The sequence below is a fragment of the Balaenoptera acutorostrata genome, chromosome 5 (genome assembly GCF_949987535.1).
Source record: "Balaenoptera acutorostrata chromosome 5, mBalAcu1.1, whole genome shotgun sequence".
Taxonomy (NCBI): domain Eukaryota; kingdom Metazoa; phylum Chordata; class Mammalia; order Artiodactyla; family Balaenopteridae; genus Balaenoptera; species Balaenoptera acutorostrata.
The window spans coordinates 93,234,231-93,253,527 of NC_080068.1; the positions used below are offsets into that span (position 1 = coordinate 93,234,231).

General features: G+C 40.6%; 1 protein-coding gene across 6 annotated transcripts in view; it reads left to right on the plus strand.

The window, feature by feature from the left end:
- Positions 1 to 19,297, plus strand: part of PPARGC1A (PPARG coactivator 1 alpha) — a 670,945-nt gene that overhangs the window by 574,791 nt on the left and 76,857 nt on the right. For 5 of the 6 annotated variants that reach the window (XM_057547094.1, XM_007187629.3, XM_007187632.2 and 2 more), the window contains one exon: positions 3,666 to 3,845. In XM_057547094.1, the coding sequence (XP_057403077.1) occupies positions 3,666 to 3,845 (180 nt within the window). Of the gene's footprint in view, positions 1 to 460; positions 552 to 3,665; positions 3,846 to 19,297 lie in introns of those variants that run through there. The other variant, XM_007187633.3, reaches the window with a different exon arrangement.

Genomic DNA, 19,297 nt, shown 5'->3' on the forward strand with positions numbered 1-19,297 from the left:
CCTTTCTTGCCTTGGCAGATGCATATTTGCGGATTGTAACTGTTCTTATCTTGTTGTGATTTCTTGGTAAGGTGGAAGAGTTATGGATAATTCATACGTCCTGCAGCTATTACAAGTCAGCTTCTAAGTGGCTTCAAAGTCCTAATTGTCTTCGAGTAGCTGGAGTATCCTGTGGGTGGTTGTCTGGCTGGCACTGTGGGTCTCAGCTGCTGTAGTTTCATTTTTGCATCATGTATTCTTCCTGATGCTGCTAGGAGTTGATTGAAGAACTAGATCATACGGAAATAGGGAAGATTTATTTTCCTCATTGGCATTCCTGCAGTCATTTTCAAACAAGCGTCAGAACCGTTTAGAACAGCGGCTTTTTAATTTTGTTCTTAAGGAGGTGAGGTCTCGGGCTAATTGTCCAGCCGTGGATTGAGTTGTCGGTCAGCTGAGACGGGCCAGTCGCTTCTCTGTTGCGCTGGAGGCAGCAGGCTGCTAGCAGCCCAACCTCGGTGGTGGCAGCCCTGGGAATCACCTCCGCCAGGCTCAAATATTACGAGCAGCAGGTAGCGTAGGCCGCTTTCATTTTTTGAATCATTAATGTTTGCTGTCATCCTAAAACGTATTATGCCCCTTTGCACATAATGACGGGACAGTACATTGGTTAATAAAGGCCTCCATCACTATAGCTACTCCGAGTCCCCGGTGTTTCCCAGTTTAATGAAGGTGATGTCCAATAAGCTTACCAAGATTGATAGACAGTTCCGATGACATACACTCTACTGAGACTGTCATTCTTTACTGACCCCTGCCCTGCCCCTTATCCCCTGTCCTAATTTTTTTTTTAAGAAGTAAGATTCTTTTTTCATTAATGTAATTAATGTGGCCAAGTCCACTCTTTCTTCTCTCTCTCCCTTTAAAATTTACCATCAATGGCACAAAAACCTCCAAAAGGTTAATGGAGAATTATACTTAATTATAATGTTTCATTATCATCAGTGCAGTTAAGCTAATTTATTGTCTGCTCTTCAACTAAGAGAAAAGTCTGTTGGGGTGAAATAACGTACAATAATTAGCCTTTTGTGTTTAGTGACTGCTTTATCCTCTTAAATCTTATTATAAAATTAAGGCTATGGTTGTGGAAATAGCTGTCATAGTTGCAAAGAGGCAGTAGAATGTCTCCGTAATTGCAATAAAGCACACCTGTTACAGATGTATAGGGAAGCAGTAAATATCAGAGTGTCAGATGGGGACAGTTCCAGGGCTCAGACTGTTAAGTCTGGCATCATCCAAAGGCCAAATATAAATTAATAACAGGAACACTTGCTACCACTAATGTGTTTTAGATTATCAGGATAATGCCACGTTCAGAAGCCCTGATTTTATTAGCACGTCAGCATTGGCAAGAGCACATGCACATTTTTCAATGATAACAGAAAAGCAAAAAGGGGAGAGGCAGACAGAGAGAGGAAAGGAAAGAAATATGTGAATTACAGCAGAGTAAAATACAAAACATTGATCTGATCTTTTTAATGGTTTTCAAAAGTTACTGAAAAATACATACTTCTGAAAGGTTAAAGGGTTTTGAAGAAGTCATGCCTCGAGAGGGCTGTTAAAGAGAGAGACAGCAAGAAGTTGTCCACCAGTTGGTATCAGCATTCCCAAACATGGGTTCTAGAGTATGCTCTCCACAAAAGGAATTTAAGCCAGATGTAGAGATCCTACGTTGTCGAACTTATTTTTCTTTTTTGTTGTTTATGCTTTTTATTTTAAGGACTCTCCCCTAATCCTAGTGGGTTTTGCACCAGCGAAAAAGTTCTCCCCTTGTCTCTGAATTGGTCGTGTTGTGGAAGAGTTAACTGTGTGTGTGGGGGTGTGTGTGTGTTTGTGTTTGGAAGACAAGCAGTGGGCAAGTGTGGAGACTGGGAAGTGTTGTGCCTGTAACAAAATCCAAACACTGTCCCAGAACAAAATCTTCTCTTCAGCCCAGCCTCCGCTTACTTATCAATCTAGTCAAGTATACGGATCTGTAACTTTGGGCTAACTCCAATAATAAAAGAGAAAGACCAATAAAATGATAAGGAAAGAATTGAGATGAAGGGGGTTGCCCTTTCTTGGCATTACCTTTGTGCCTGCAATTTGCGATCTCCGTGGGGCCCAGTGGTCTTAGGGAGGAAGTGCAGGAATTTTCAGGCTTCTCCCAGCCTCCCCTTACCAACTGCTGACTCCATTACCCAGTACCTACTTCTCAGCGTGGTGCTTACGATCATGCTGTTGCATATGACCCGTGTCATGTAGCCTGCCAGGGATGACAGGGGTGCTTGAGAAAAAAAATCTGCGTAGAACTCATTTTATTCAAAATCTGAATGTCAAGCAGTATCTTTAGCTTCATGCCCAACTGCTGCCTGGATGGGAAGAACTCCCCAGTGTCTCTCCTGGCCTTGGGAGGGAGGGCCGTGAGGGGACCACCTCAGAGAGTGTGCCTTTCAATTGAGACCCCTCGGCCTGCAGGTAGATAAAGTCCTTATGGCTCTGGCATCACCAGATCCCTTCAAAAGGAAGTTTCTGCAGGGTTCTTCACAATTGGCAGTGATGAATCAGCAGTCAGATAGCCAGTTCGAGGTTAGAAGCCCACCTTAGGAAGCGGGTCCACTTTCCTCAAAAAGCCACAGTGCAGGAGAGTTAACAGACCACTTACTCTATGCAAGGAGGTGACAAGCAGCGCAGTCACGGTAGAGGGTATTTTAAGCCTCTCAATATATTGAAATCATTTTTAAAACTCCAAATAAAAAATTGTTCTTTTGAATTCACTTAGAGCATAGTTTAAGAATATATAAATGATGAACAAAAACATAGTTGTGGTGTGCTAGAGTGGTTTTTCTTTTCAGACTTCAGGTGATCCCAACGGTATACACATATACACGGATGCACACACCAACACACAAGACCTGCAAGTTACACATAGCGAAAGATACCAAAGATCATAAAAAATATGATTTTTGTCCTTCATCTCAATGGATTTATTTTTGACCTGTTTGAGAAGTTCAGAAGCTCATGAAAAGTAAAAGATTTAAATAACAGTTCAAGAGAACCATAGACACGTTAAAGGACGTTGCAGCATTAGTTGCTAAATGAATTATATGGATTATAATGGTTAAAGAGAGAGTAAATGGAGAAAGTTTTCCTGGTATAGTTCTTTTTTTTTTTTTCTCTCATTTAGTAATCGTTTATTTTGTCTCTCGTATGTGTGATGCAATTGCAAGGTGAAATCAAATTTGTATCTTTCCCTCAAAGGGCATATACTCTAAGAGTAGAGTGAAATTTTGCATATAGTTAACCAGAAAACAATTTGAAACTTGGTAAGTGCTTACTATCAAAGAGGTACCAACAAATCTAAGTTGATTTCTAACTGGACGAATCAGAGAAGGCTTCATGGAAGCATGGCATTTACTATGGATTTGGAGGTAGAATTTGGGATGGAATGGTTCTGGCAAAGTATCCTTTGGGAGCAAAGTGAGGTAAAGAATTTAGGATGTTTATTCTGGGGACTAAAACCCTGGAAACCAGCTTTGGTGGTGTCGTTGAATTAACCAGGCTTAATTCCTATCACATGCTATTGCAGTTTAATAAATTCCTGCAGTTAATGAAAGCTTTTTTCTTTCCTCCCCTGCCCCCTGCAGTGTGCTGCTCTGGTTGGTGAAGACCAGCCTCTTTGCCCAGATCTTCCTGAACTTGACCTTTCTGAACTAGACGTGAACGACTTGGATACGGACAGCTTTCTGGGTGGACTCAAGTGGTGCAGTGACCAGTCAGAAATAATATCCAATCAGTACAACAATGAGCCTTCAAACATATTTGAGGTAAGGACAGCCCTTGGTGAAAATTAATTTCTCATTGAACTTGGCTTATGCCACACTAACATGATTATTGGCCTGAAAGCATAATGAGTTCTTACTTTGCTGTCACCAAAAGACTTTTTATCATACTTAGGCACTTCCTATTTTGTGGAAAAACAATTTTGGAAGATAAATTTTTTTTTTTTGAGAATTAAGGCCCTAAGGACCCACAACAGAGTGCATCAAACTCTGTTGAAATACTAAGGGATTGTGAAAGAATAAATGCCAAAGAAGAACAAACGTCTACACCTGTTTATTCCTGTCTATTTCCCAGAGAAAATGATGCCTACTGTAAACTAATGTAAAATGTAAAAGAATACGTTTCTTTTTAACCAAGGGGTGAGGTCTACCTTTAATTATTTTACAAAGTAGGTGAGCAGTTTTTTTTTTTTACTATCATTATCATATTTATAATCGTACCTCTGATTTCTTTATATTATGGGAACTTCTAAGCCCAACTACTAAGCCCAACTACTCTTTTACTTATAAATTAGTCACAATTAATTTACTTTTCAGTAGTGAGAATTACCTCCCAGACTCTAGACTCTTTGTTAGAAGCCTACCCTGTAATAAAGAATATTAATCTGCATCTATTAAACAGTTACTTTGAGAAAAGAAGTTCTTTCTTACAAGATCAGTACTCATTTACTTGAAAATAAATGGTTTCTTAGAGGGACAAACTCTGGCAAGTGAATTGAGTAAAGATTATCAAATCAACTAGTTTTCAATATCACCACCACCAGCACCACCATTATCATGTAACATTTTCTATCTACCACGTGCCAGGCTCCATACAAAGCACTTTAAATGTATCTTTTATCCACCAGCAGAGACATTTCTTATACTTCAGTGTTGTTTGGTTGAAATCTCGAGTCATTAAGAAAGCCAATTTTACAATATTTATTGAGTTTTTCCAGCACCCAGCACATAAAAGGCACTGAATAAATGTTTATTGAGTCATTAAGAAAACCCATTTTACAATATTTACTGAGTTTTTCCAGCACACAGAAGGTGTTGAATAAGTGCTTCGTGAATAGTGAGTGAATGACGAATATAGTATGTTCATAAGAGTAATAGTAATAACAAAACGGCCAACATTTTAGCACACTTTTGCTTTATGTATGTCATCGCACTCATCCCTCAAAACAACCTACTGTTTAGGTACTATTATTATCATTCCCATTTTACATATGCAGACAGTGAGTTTCAGAGAGGCTAAGTGATTTTCCCAAAATCACACAGTTGACAAAGACGTGGGATTTGAACCCCAGATGTATCTGACTTCAAAGTCTATTATCCTTGATTAAAAATAGAATAACAGTGAATTTGGGTGACAGCCATCCTTTACATACCAAGCTGCTTCTTTGCTCAATATATTTAAAAATAGAACAGAATCTTTCCTTTCAGTGTTGGTTGACATGGAAGCAGGTATATAGCTGGTGAGCTGAGGTGGCTGTAGATTCTGTTGACCGCTAAGATTTTATATGTCTTGGAGCATTAAGTGGGTCTTAGAAGAGTGCTTAAGGTAATGGAGTGAAGGCTGGGGAGAAGGAATCAGGTGGAGGAAATACTGAGGGTTTGTGGTTAGTTATACTTTCCCAGGCTTCTCAGCCGGGTCTCAGAAAGTTCATGTGAGGACTTGGCTGGTTCGAACTGGTAAATTGAACATTCCTCATTCAGTACACTTGTCAGGTTACAGGCCCATTTTAAGTCATGCTGCATTAAGTAAACAGTACTTTTAAAAATGTCCATCTCCATAGACCTCTTATCTAAAAATCGACTATTTCATATTGGATGAATGCCATGCATTTTGTAGAAGATGGTTAGGGAAAAACTAAAAGGTGGTTGGGGCGATGGCGTGGTAGTCAAGGCCTCCCTTGTGGGCTGGTTGCAAAAAATACACCTTTTTTTCATGGCTGGTGTCCCTGTATTTCATGTCGTGGCACCTGCATGAGGTACTTCTCATTTACACTTCCGGGAGACTTGGTTTGGCAACTAGTTATATATCTATAGATGCTTAATCTACACAAAGACACCCCTTTTGTTTTCCTATATAACTTTCTACTACTGGTAGAATTGTTTTCAACACTCTAAACACAAGGTTTATTTCATTTAATCTCTCATCAGTTCATTTTAAACCAGTGGTTCTCAACTGAAGGCAATTTTGCCTGCCTGGGGATATTTCGCATTGTTTGGCGGGATGTTTGATTTTTAGGACAGGAGGCAGGGAGGTGCAGCTGGTATTTAGTAGGTAGAGACCAGAGATGCTGTTTAACATCCTATAATGCATAGGACAGCTCCCCACAGCAAAGAATCATTTGGCCCCAAGTGACCATAGTGCTGAGGTGAAGAAACCCTGTTTAAAAAAAAAAGTCGCCGCAATTTTTAGAAAACACTAAAGATGAATCCGTCAGATTTCCGAGAGAGAAAATAGAGTTACGATACAGGATATGAAGACTTAGAAGCCATAGAAAACTATCGAGATGCCCAGGGCCCCAGGACTGATATGTCAGGAATTCTCTTAGTGGCAGACAGCAAAAGTGACTGTATCAATAAGTCCCCATAACAGTTTTCTCTGATGTCACGAAACCCATTCTTCTTTGTCGATGCCAAGGGCAAGGCCAAATGTGGCAATACTGTGACACACAGAAGCAGCTTCCTCAGCATTTGCATACAGAAAAGATGCCTCTACTCTTTGCCCTCTAGCGTTAAACTCAGACATCTTTTCTATAACGAAGAAAAAAGTGTGTTTTGAGCATAGGTGGAATTCTAAAATTGTGTCTTCCCCTGTGAAGAAGCTCCATAGGCAACAGAGTAACCCTTGAATGGCTACAGCTTTGCACATTGCTTCTACCAAAGCTGCATTACCCCAAAGGCATTTCCCAGCGCCTGTGACTTTAAACCTCTCACAGCGGACTTTCACCTGTGCTCCCTTGTTCTCCTCCAATTCTCAAAACCCTGCCTCATCACATTTGTGAAGGCCTTGTACTTGAGCAAGCCCAACAGTCACGGTCTCTGCCACCTCTGATCTGCCAATAACAAGCATTATCTACCTCGGATTCCCAGAATAAAATAAGGCACCGAGCAGTTCAACACTTTTCCCTGACTCAAGTATCACATTGATGACACTGCTGGAAACTGGCCACAGGATTTCTGAATTCTCATCAAAGCGGGAAGAAAGCGAGTATTTAGAGTTACGTTTAGTATTGCAGAATGTTTAAACGTTGGGAATAAATAGAAAATTCTTCCTTTGACCTCTTCCATAATTTGAATCTTAGTTTGATTTTTATGTATTGAATAACTTAAGAAGAAAAAGAAAAAAAAAGAATGGAATTGAATGTCCCAATTTGGGAAACAGTGAATTCCTGAGTGGGAGGAGAGTGAGCTGACGCGTAGTTGTGCATGTTGGTTGAGTAACTGGGCACACAAACAGCGATATCTGCTTGCACAACCTATGTTTGGATGTGTAAATGCAGGTGACCACGTATGATTCAGAAGCCACTTAGCAAAACAGGACACAAGGCCTATAGGTGCAGCACCCAGTTTATCTTATCCATGTGTCAGGAAAACAGGATGCTGTCCCTGGACCGGCTGGTAGCAAGATTTATGTTTCAGAATATTGCAACACAACTTCCTTCTCTCTGTCGCTTTGTGCATTGTTTGAAGGAGGAGAATAAAGAAGTGCTTTTAAAGCATGGCAGTGTTGTAAAGATGGGTGGCATGGGTTAGGTTAAACAGCACATTGGCTCTTCTGGGACATTGTGGGCCACCTTGTCTCTGCTTTATTTTAACCTCTGCTTTGATGCCTCCTTGATTCCACTGAATGGGCATCTTTCATTTGGTGGTCTGTTAACTTCTGAATGCAGCTACTTGGGGTTCTTTAGTACATGGAGAGTGAGAATGTAGCTGTCTCTAGGTCATTGCTCATAATACGTACTGAAGGCTGCCTTTGCTAATGGGGAGGGAAGGTCTCTAAGCTGTGGCCAGCATTCACGTTGGGTAATTACTGAAACTTGCAGGAAGGTCTGATACTGTGAACTTTTGTAAAAGAAAAAAGGTGGTTTCCTGCTATCTGTCTGTAAGGTGTCCTGCTATATGCCACCGGGGAATGGTGGATGGAAGCTTTCAAGAATATTCGATCATTATGGTGGGAATATAGATGATTTTACATTTTTTCCTTCGACTTTCAGTTGTATTCTAATTTTTTTCTACAATGGGCATATATTATATACTTATGAAGAAGTTAAAAACAACAGATCTTGGCTATTCAAAAGGCTGTGAGCATTTTGGGAGCAGGGAACCAGCTTGTCTTGGTCACTGAAGTTTTTCTAGATGTTTTCTTAGAAAGCAGGAGAAAGTGTGTACTCAGTAAATAATTGCAACCTCATGAATGAGTTAACCATCATATATTTATTGATGGTGTGAACTGCGTTAACTAATGTGAAAATTACATATAAAGCTCCAATAGATCTATTTCCCCTAAAGGACTTTAAATCTAGTTTGGGAGGGTGAAATCGGAAACCATTAGCAAATAATGGAAGACTATGTATACAAATATACAGATATATGTACATGTTCATATATATCAGTAATTGGAGAACAACGTAACACTATCTACATCCATGTATATGTGCACATGTATAGTTATATGCATGGAGTTATATATTATATATATATTAGCAATTGGCAAATATTGCAAGACTGTGTGTATTCATGTATACATGTATATATGTACATGTGTGTGTGTGTGTATGTATGTATCCTAGCTAAGGAGGGAATCAGCAAGAATAACATCACCCAGGTTAATAAGAGAATAAGAGTGAAGTCTTTTCATAGACGGATTATGAAGGTAAAGAGCTTGGTTTACTCAAAGTGAAAAATGTATTAATGGGAGCACAGGAGTAAGATAGGTTAGTCTGGATTTAGGGTGGGTACAAAATTATGCCAGGCCCTGAGGACCCAGTTGCAAGTGTTTACACGATAGGAATTAGGGTGCCACTGAAGATTTTTAGCAGGAGAGCAATGTGACGGAGATGGTATTTAAGGGTGATCGTTCTGATCGTTTTAAGAGCTGTGGACAAGAAGAAAGTAGAGGAAATCTGACAGCAGGCTCTGCTGCATTCTAAACCCCATGCGATGCAGGTGCAGGGAAGGGACAAGGTGACAGCAGAGGGGATGGCGTCCAGGGCACAAAATTTGAAGCACCTCAAAGGAAAATTCCATCAGTCCTGATAAATATGAGTTAGGTTAGGGAGGGAGGTGGCAAAGCAGACTAACTCAAAAATATTCCAAAGGGAATTGGAACTTCATGGGTATCTATCTGGTTAAGTTTCTGCTCACCTTTAGGAGCTGAAGCACTTTCTTAGACTGTGAGTCATTTTACAAAGGGGCTCCCATCTCCCTGCTGCGTCAGGGGCAGAACAGATTTAACCCAATCCACAAATTCACGTGGTGTCTGCTTTTTCTCACTTGTCTCCTTGGAGGAAATTCTGTAGCCTTCCATGGTAATGAATTCCTGCTTCTGGCTGTGCCTGAGGTCAGGCAGACTTTTCTATGAACGGCACACCTCTTGGGATTTTAATAAAACAAACAGAGGAAAAAAATGTGTGTCCAAACCACCTCCCCTTAATTTAATCATCAGGAGAATAAATTCTCCTTTGTTATGTGGAGAGACCGAATTCGTTTACAATAATCATTTCTTGAAGATTTCTGGAATCTCCAATTTGCAGTCAATAAATGTTTGTCATTTAAATTCAATTTATGGCCCACAACCAGATTTTTGCCACACTTGGTAATGACGCTTAAGGAGAATATAGACTTCAAGTAAGAAAATAATAGCCATTTAAGTGGGGAGATAATTGGCTGTAACATAAGAACATTGAAGAATGTTGAAACTCCTGGAGACTTATGGAGTATTTTAAAAATTTATGTTGTACTTATCTTTGCATTTGTAGCCTACCACAAAATTTCAAATTCTGGGTATAAATCAGTTAGATGTTCATCTTGGAGAGTCACAAATCAGGAAGCAACAATCTGACCCAGTCTGTGTGCTGCTTTATTTTCAACCTCTACTGTAGGCTTATCCAGCTGGGAGACTGAGTAGTGTTCACGTGTGTGTGTGTGTGTGTGTGTGTGTGTGTGTGTGTGTGTGTGTGTCTGTTTCTCTACACACCTCAGTTAAAGACTGTTTAGACTTCTTGTCTTGATAACATCTGCCTTATCTTGGGAACATCTGGTTTATCACCCTGTTTCCGCCTTGCCATTATGCTGACCACTGGAAAAATATGGCTCAGGAGCTCTGACCCATGGGGCTATGTCTATTGGCATCAATCCCTACTAATAAATAGTAAGTCAAAGGATGCCGGTTAAATGACATCCTTCACCACTAACTTTCCTGATGGTTGCTTTTGTTAGTGTAAGTTGTGGTTACAAAAGATGAGGTCGGCTGCTGTTTTTCAGGGAAGTCAATCCAGTTCTTAGGCATTTGCAATTTGGAAAGTGAGAATCCATATGTGTAATTGGGCATAATGATTGTAGAAGGTACTAGTTTGTGTTTTGGGGATAGAGACCAACTATTTCGATACTCTTGGCACTCCAAGAAGGAGGTGAGACATTTTATGGACATATCTTGGGCTTTTCCTACCTCCTGGACTCTCCAGTGGGTCATTGAACTAAAATTTACTCCACCTGGATATCTTTGGAGCCAGGAAAGTGGAGACCCATATTCACAAGGAGGAAAACTTGGGGAGGAATCAGGAAAAAGTGGCGCAATGCCTCTTAGATTTACTTCAAAGATATTAGTCGAGGTTAAAGTAATTAAGATTCAGGGTGCTGCAGTGGACAAACTGTCTCTTTGTATAGCAACTATGTGTGCTTGCATAGTAAGCTTATACATAGTGTCTGTTTGTCCTCCTCCCCCTATCTATATGAAATGTCGTGGAAACACAGCCCAGCAGATGGCTCACCTCTGAATGAGATCAACACCCAAAGCAGATAAAAAGATGAACATTAAAGACCGACAGCCAAATTGTTCTTCCACTGTTCTCTACCCCAGACTTCACACTTTTAACAAGGTTTATCTGTCCCGATAATTATGTGCCTATTCTTTTAACTATGAAAACTTTTATTGTGTGTTTTATAAAATGAATTGCCTGTGATGTAAAACAATTTTGTAAGGACCATTTTTTTCTTCTTCTTTAACCTCTCAGGTTACTTTCAAGATTGCGCGCTCTGAGGTATAGTTTGAAAGCAAAGCAGGGTACTGTGTTTTACTGTAGCCTGCCAAAGATGCTGAATTACAAGCAGCTAGAATGAGAGCAAGGGAAAAGGGGAGAGAGATACACAAGAAAATACACACTCTTACTCTTGGCAAGGGCAAATTTTTACGAAGATAAATGACTTCTTATCCATTACACAATTTACCCCAAAATGATAATAGGAGATACTTTTGTGCCTTTTCTGTTCCAAAATGATAGAATAATTTGCATAGTTTCAGATCCTAAACACTGATGCTGTGTAGACCTGCCCATCTCCATTACTAGAGCAAGTTATTCATTCAAGGTTTGCAGCCGGATAGATTAATGAATTACCAGATCTTGCGTAAAATGACTTGGCTTGACTTTTAAACAAGTAGGCTTTTTTTCTGTTTTTTTTTTGTTTTTGGCCAGTCTTGTGATTGGTGTTAATGGGCTCTTTCAAGCCCCCTCTAGAGTTGTTTTTTTGTGGTTTTTTGTGTTTTTTTTTTTTTAGAAGTAGCTTTGTTAACTATTTCCCCCACTTTTTCATTCTCTCCCAAACTTCTGCTCAGAAGCAGTTAGTTCAAGGAGGTAAAAGCAGGCTGGTCGGGCAGGGAGGAGGGAGGAGACTTAACAGCCAAATTCTTGGTGGCCGATGCCCTGCCCTGTGCCACATCAGCAGGATTTATTGGAGCCTTGTCTTCGGCACAACTGAGTTTAGTGTGAGATCCTTGGTGTTTCTCACACAATATGCAGGGCTGGAGCTCTGATCTTTGAAGGAAAGCCTCAGAGCTATTTGCAAAGTGCTGGTGCTTAGTGAATACTAAATTACATTTAGGAAATAGTCTATTGCTACCAGTTATACTTCATTTTTATTCTTGACACAGACACCTAAATCAGAGAATAGTAACATTTCAGAGATTATGGAAGCAGTTTGGGTATGTTCCAACACTATAATAGGATCAGAATTTTAAGGCCTTTGTACTATTACCAATAGTCACTTAGTTTCTACTGCAGTGTACTTTGTAGGGAATTACAGCTTTTACTAAAAAGATTAAAATGCTATTATGCAAATGATTGCAGTATGTTATTATGTTTACAAATTAGCATCCATGGCTCAACACACAAATTAACTAACTATTCTATCTATGTTATTAAGGATTTAATAAAGTAACTGTTAATAAAAATGGGGAGCTTGGAACACTTAATAGGAAACAATTGTGATTTAACACAGAACTCAAGCCTTGTGTTTAAGGTTGTAGGTGATATAGTGGTAAAATAAAGTTGAGCAAAGCACAAAGAAGAACTTTGACCATGAGAGCCACAGAGCTGCTTGTCTGAGACGCTGATGACCATGAACTAAATAGCTTCAGGCTACAATATACAGTGGGCAGCATATCAATAAATCTAAGCAAAGCACACACACCACCTTCTATTAATAAATAGTTCATTGAAATGATAATCGCCCTACACTGCATGTTTGATATGTTCCATACACACAGAGAATACTTAAATTATTCGAAAATGGAGCTCAGAGCAAATTTTGCTGTGGCGAATGGGATTTAGCTGCAGAATATTGCCGTGTGATAAAAGAGGGGAAGGCTAGGTTCAGACTAAGATGGCTTTACAAACAGCCTGCAAATTGCTATTCCTGGCTGTTCATAAGAGATCATAAAAGCAAGGAGATAAGAACCGCCAAGGTCTCTGAGAAATGAATGTATGTGATTATGTTATCTTGTGGGTTGGATTTACTAGACAGACCGACAACACCTTCACTTCAGTCCAACAGGAAAAGTAGAAAGAGATGTAGATTTTGAATAACAAACTTTGTTAGAGTGTGGAAGTTCCGAAACACTAGAATTAAAATCTTTCAAAAAAGATCCACGATTCCGGTCAGTGACTGCATTGCTAGATCTCAAAATGAGAGCTAAGGGTGTTACTTACTCTTAAGCAAACACACAAACAAAAAGGAAACAAAAGAATTACTAGAAAATCCTGCAGCAACGTAATTCATATTTCAAATATTTTTTATTTATTTTTCTTAATAGTCACATACAGATGTTGAAGACTTCTAGATAAACAGTAAGCTTTTTAGGTCTACCTAAAAACAAATAATTAAAATGAAATAATAAATAAACTATTATCCTTTTAGATCTACCTACAGAGGGCCACCAACTTGGGCTTCTTAGCAGGAATATCAGGGTGTACTTAAAGAAACATAGGAGCAGGGAAGCAACCACAAACTTGGTCAAGGTTTGTGCCCTTGCATACAATACAAGCAATTTATTTTGTTCCAAATAGCACTTCTGTCGTTGGGAAACTACTTATGCAAATTTGTGATATCTAGCTTTAGCAAGGCACCTGGTTCCCTCATTTCCTTCCACATTTGGATAAATTGTGTTGTTCTTCACTCTTCCAAATTTGTCCTTGTGGAAGCGAACACTTGCAAATTGGTTGAAGCTTGCTAAGAGAAAGAAAGAAAGTGGGGAAAGAAAGAAGGAAATGATTTGACCAAAAACAGTGACTGGGACAGTTTATGATTTGATGGTTTGTGGCCTTGTCCCATTCCCAGGCACCTGATCGAGAACGTGGTACAATTCTGTTATGCAGACGTTCCAGAACTCTTGCCAACATTCACCTGACATGACCAAGGTTTAAAGTACTGACTGTAACTTTACACAGCATAGTGGAACTGTGTGCCTGTGTGTGTGTGCATACACATTCGCATTCTTTTTTTTTTTAGGGAAAAAAATGGGATACTTGCCATGGCTGGGTGGTAAAATAATTAGTCCAGCAGACAAATGTCTTGGCCCATGTTTAAACAGAGCTTTAAGGACACAGTGTTCTCACCAGTCACATATCTAAATACAAACCAGTGTCAGCTGCCATGCAGACCAAAATGTAATAGCCTGCTTTCACATAGGTCATCGTCAGTCCATTTTGGTCAGAGTCACACTTCACATCTGTTTCTGTGCGCTGCAGCCCCTTAAGGTGGCAATGGGCTTCGTAAGAGCAGCTATAAATTGCCACTGCTGGAATTACTTTGAATAAGTGTATACTGTTTCATATTTATAACAGTGAGCCTTCGTAATATGCACAGTGAATATATAACACCGATCAGTTCAACAAGCATGAAATTGTATGTTGTCAACTTGTCACATAAATAGAGTCATATTCTGGCTTGCCATAATGTTGAACTAACACTTTTTCCCCCAGAATTGTCGAGAGGGTCACAAAAAAAATTGGGAGGTAGCACTTCCTTTGGGTAGATAAACAGTCAGGGCTATTGTAAAGTTGATATTACCGTTGATGGGTTCCTTTCCTCCCTTCTCTCCAAAGTGCTTACTTTTCTTGGGTGAATGTTAATTGGCTAATCTGGTGTGTTTCTTCTGTCATCCAATGGTATCATTTTCAGTCAGTGCTAGAAGGCTTTTTTTGGGTTATGTATGTGTGAGAAGCTTTTTTTGTTCTCCTTTGAAACAATTTTTTTTTGTATTCTTGTAGCGCAAATCAGTGCTAATTGTCATGAAATTCTCTAACCATCTTCTGGCAAGCTCTCTGTTTCATTTGCACTCCAGTTAACTCTTAATTCATTACCAGAGCCCTGGGTCATAGCGAAAGCTGGACATTTTGATCAGACTTTCCCACGACAGAGAATTTAGAGAGATGCAGCAGAGAAATGATTGGAGCAAATGTGCAATTTACTGAAAGGAGAGGGGGACAAATGAAACATACCAGTCGCCGGGGAGCAACTGCAGGGACCAGTTTCCACGATGGCTGATATTTCGGCACCAGAGGCATGAGTAGAAACTGATGCCAAGTACTTCTGAACTTTGGAGAAATTCTTAGGGTGTGTTCAACACTCCCCATCTTCCTTCAGGTGGTCTGGAAACAGAAGGTGTTGCCGGCTATCTCTGCCGTCATGTGGATTTTCCTGGTTAAGATGCCAACTTTAAAACCTCAGGACTGTGCTTTAGAATGCATGTATTACCGAGGGGGTATGACTAACTCTGATCTTTCATCCCATATCACTTGTGGTGTGGATGGTCACATTTTCTCATGGAGGAAACCACTTGCCTGCCGAAGCTACTGGTCTCCAACTCGTGCGTATTTTCACATTTTTTCATGCTTCTGGATTTTAACAGTTTCTCTATTCTCTCACTGATTTATTTATCCCTTCATTAAAAAAAAAATTACTGTCAACCATTAGCATGCCCGTCTCCTTGCCACTTTCTGAAGATACAGTGATTACGTGTAGACAAAGTCCATGGTACCATGAAGCTCATGGTTAGTGATGAAGACGGAGCTTTAAAATCAAGTGAGATAAGCTCTCTGATAGAGAAAGCAAAGCGGGGACTTTCCCCACCTGCCTGTTATCCTGGTTATCGCTCACAGATAATTTCTGCCCTTCTCTGGGTTGGTATACTTATCATCTTCAGAAATGCCTTCACCTCGACATGGAATTTTGCTGGAGAGCGTTTCTCCTAGCTAATGGGACCTTCTGTTCCAAACCAAGAGCCCAGGCATAGAGTCCATCAAAAGCAGGGCAGTGGGACAGAATATTTGAAATTAGAGAACCTGGGATTTATGGTGTCCTACACAACTGTGTATTGAGAAAAACAGCAGTTTGCTCATTGGAATGGCTGAGAGAAGAGGAGAGGTAGTCAACCTAAGGGAAGAGGGCAAGGCTGTCAGCAGAAAGTTCTCTCACCAGTGTACAAGGCTGCCGTGAGTGGAACACTGAGCCCCTGGCAACGTATTTGGGGCTCCTTTGGATGAATACCATTTTGCACCATTTTAGGCCTGTTGACATTTCTCTGTGAGAATGATATTTCAGTCCAGCTGGAAGGCCTGACACACTTTTTGTCTATATGCGGCACCTTGAATATGTGGCTTTCCTACGTCTTGGAGCTTTCTTTGCACTGTTTCATGGATGGTCCTACCTGCTTCCGTGAATGAGGCAGGCACAGGAAGAAGGCTCACTACCTCTTGCCTCTTCTCTCTGGAGGTACCAAGCATTACATCTCTACTGGGCCTGATTCAATTAGATCCCTTTCACTTCCCTGTAATTCTCCGGCTTAAACTTTTTCTCCCCAGTCCTTTCCGAGAAGTTTATTTCTGATTTGAATGGTGCTTATATAGGGAAAAAAAGTCCCTCTATTATAGGAATGCCCTTGGTTTTTCCATGGACTCTTGGCCTAAGGACATTAGCTTCGCTGGGTGCCATTAGCTTCACATTTGTTCAGAGGTGAAATTGGAGCTTCTGTATTCCAGACATAGTTCTCCCAGGTGTCCAGGGATCCTCGCCAACTCAGATCCTGTCCAGAAATGTTCTCATGTCAGGATCCTCTTGTGTCTTGCCAGCACATGTTTAGCAGGGACACCCTGCTCTCCTCTGAGCCACTGATATCGGCTTGCCTTTTCTTTTAGGCAGTGCTGCCTGATGGGCAGGCTCGCCTCCTATTCCCACTGGAGAAGAGTCTAGTCAAATACCTGAGCATCTGAACGCCGCGATGCTGCGTGGGTTAAGTGACATCTTACCCCGCTGGTCCGCAGTTCTAGGGCTCTGTGTGCAATAGATTTGAGAGTTATATTAGGTCACAATGCCACTTTCTAGCTCCTTTAATCCTATCACCCGGCAATCCCAGCAATGTAGCTGAGGTGGCTTCCTCTGTCCTAAAGGAATTTGTGTCAGTTTCTCCTGGGACAGATCTCATCTGGACTGCTTTGCAATATTTGTTCCAACTGAAAATTTTGACAAAGACATTCTGTCCACACAGAGCCAAAGAATTTTCTGTGTTTAGATGCATTTGGAGGTAACAGAATGTTGCCTGGTCTTGGCAGGTAACTGAGTCTGGCAATCCACGTAGCATGATCCATGCCCTGTTTAATTTGTCGTTGAATGGCAAATGTGCTTCTTCTCTGAGTCAGCAAAAGCCATGATACTCTCCAACAGTACTGTGTGACCTCCCTCCTGCTTTTGTGATATGGAAAAACAAAACAGCGATCCCACTTTTTTTCCTTTAGTTGCTGGTTCGCTTTTATTTCCAGCGACATGTTTCATAGCTGAAAGGGAAGATGTATGTTCCATAGATGGGATGCATTTTTACTTAATCACAGTGGTTATTTTTATAATTCATATTAGGAGACCTCATTTCTCTGGCCATTTTTAACTTAGTATTATTAATTGTCTGAAACATAGCTGAGAAACATACCATTTGTATAAATGTCTCTGAGAAGCCAAACCAGCTGAAAAAAAAATCATACCCTCAAACTCAATGCATTTTATTCCCAGATAAGCTTCTCCAGCTCTCACTTATCACTTGCTTCCTTTTGTTTTACTTGCAATTTACACCAATCTAGTTATCTGTGTTCTGAGCACATGGGAGATTAGAAGAAATGATTTAGAAAGTTAATGAGCTTGTAGAGGCAAGGGGTGGGAAGTAGGAACTGGCCAAAACAGATGAGACTAAAAACTACAAAAAGTAGACACTTACTCAAAATATGACTGTCTGGGGCCATTTCAGTTGAGGGCAAAGCGCCCTGTATTTCTCAGGGCTATCTTTCTAAATAGCTCCCTGCGGTCATTTTACAATATCACATAATGCTACAAAAATCAATTCTCATAATTTTTAAGATGAGGGAAATATGTAAATGATTTTGAAATCTTCCCATTAAATGCTTTAATAAAAAATTGGGTGGTTAAGCCGTTCAACTTCTTGATTCATCTGCACAAGTGCCCATGTGGATTAATGCCTGATCATGAGAAATAAATGAGGCATATATGCAAACACACACACATATTTTTGCATCTAAAAGATTTTCCTGGGGTCTGGATATCATCCTGTTTTTCCCACGTAGTAGTACCTAATAGGAGAAAATTCCATGTAATGTTAAACTTCATTGTATAATTTGTCAGATCACTTTCTCCCTTAAAAAAACACAACTGGTGGGATTTCCCTGGTGGCGCAATGGTTAAGAATCCTCCTGCCAATGCAGGGGATACGGGTTCGATCCCTGGTCCAGGAAGATCCCACATGCTGCAGAGCAACTAAGCCTGTGCGCCACAACGACTGAAACCCGCGCGCCTAGAGCCCGTGCTCTGCCACAAGAGAAGCCACTGCAGTGAGAAGGCCATGCACCGCAATGAAGAGTAGCCCCTGCTCTCTGCAACCAGAGAAAGCTCACGCGCAGCAACGAAAACCCAACGCAGCCAAAAGTAAAACAAAACAAAACAAAACAAAAAGAACACAACTGGTAAAACTTTCCTGCAATAAAAAGATCACTGATTTTTTTTTCTTGTCAGGAGTAAAGCTCTTTAGCTGTAAGGCCATTGGTCAAGGCAAATACAGCTCAACAGACTTATCCTTAAATAAGTAATTCCCCGCATTACCTTAGAAGGAAATTACTGATACTTTCCCCTTCGTTGCTTTTCTACCCAGTCCCCAAATAAACCACCACTCCAACAATGCATAATTCATGTGTCTATATTCTTTGAGAACACACTCAATTGTATTACCAGTACTATGAGTAATTTCCCCCTTTTTTTCCCATTTTGTTTGGAGATCCTTATAAATAGAGGATGTAGGGCTTACAAGACAATCACTAAAATGCGCTGCTTGGTTTTGGGTAAAGGATTTCAGATAATGTGCAGGACTGAGTTCTCTAAATCTCATTTCTCTCTCGAAACCCAAGGAAAGCTCTAAGTGTGTCTTCTTTATCCAAACTCTCTGGCCCAGCTCTGTCACCTTTCACCTGAGGGGAGAGAATGGACAGCGTGGGTTTCTCTATATGGACCCTGAGCTTTGGTTGGGCCATGACCCCTCATTAGTATTCAAACTTTGGCAGTTTCAAAGAATGCCGTCCACCCTGACTGCTGTAAGCAGCCCGGCCCCCCTGGTACTTCTCACGCTTCTCCCTTGTATGAAGACATTTGTTCCTCTCTTCATGTCCCCTTCAGGAATCATTCTTCCGTCGTTCAATTTTTCCCCTTTCTCTTTATGGCTGTCATAATAGCTCCTGATACAGTCGGGCAGTGGTGACCCTGTCCATCACTCACCTGCAAGCTATTCTTGAACCAGTGGATGGTCCCTGAATGAACAGATTCATTGTGCCGATGGTGGGCCTTTCCACCCGACCTTTCATCCAGGAGCATAAAAGCCCATCCCAGGCTGTGTGCGA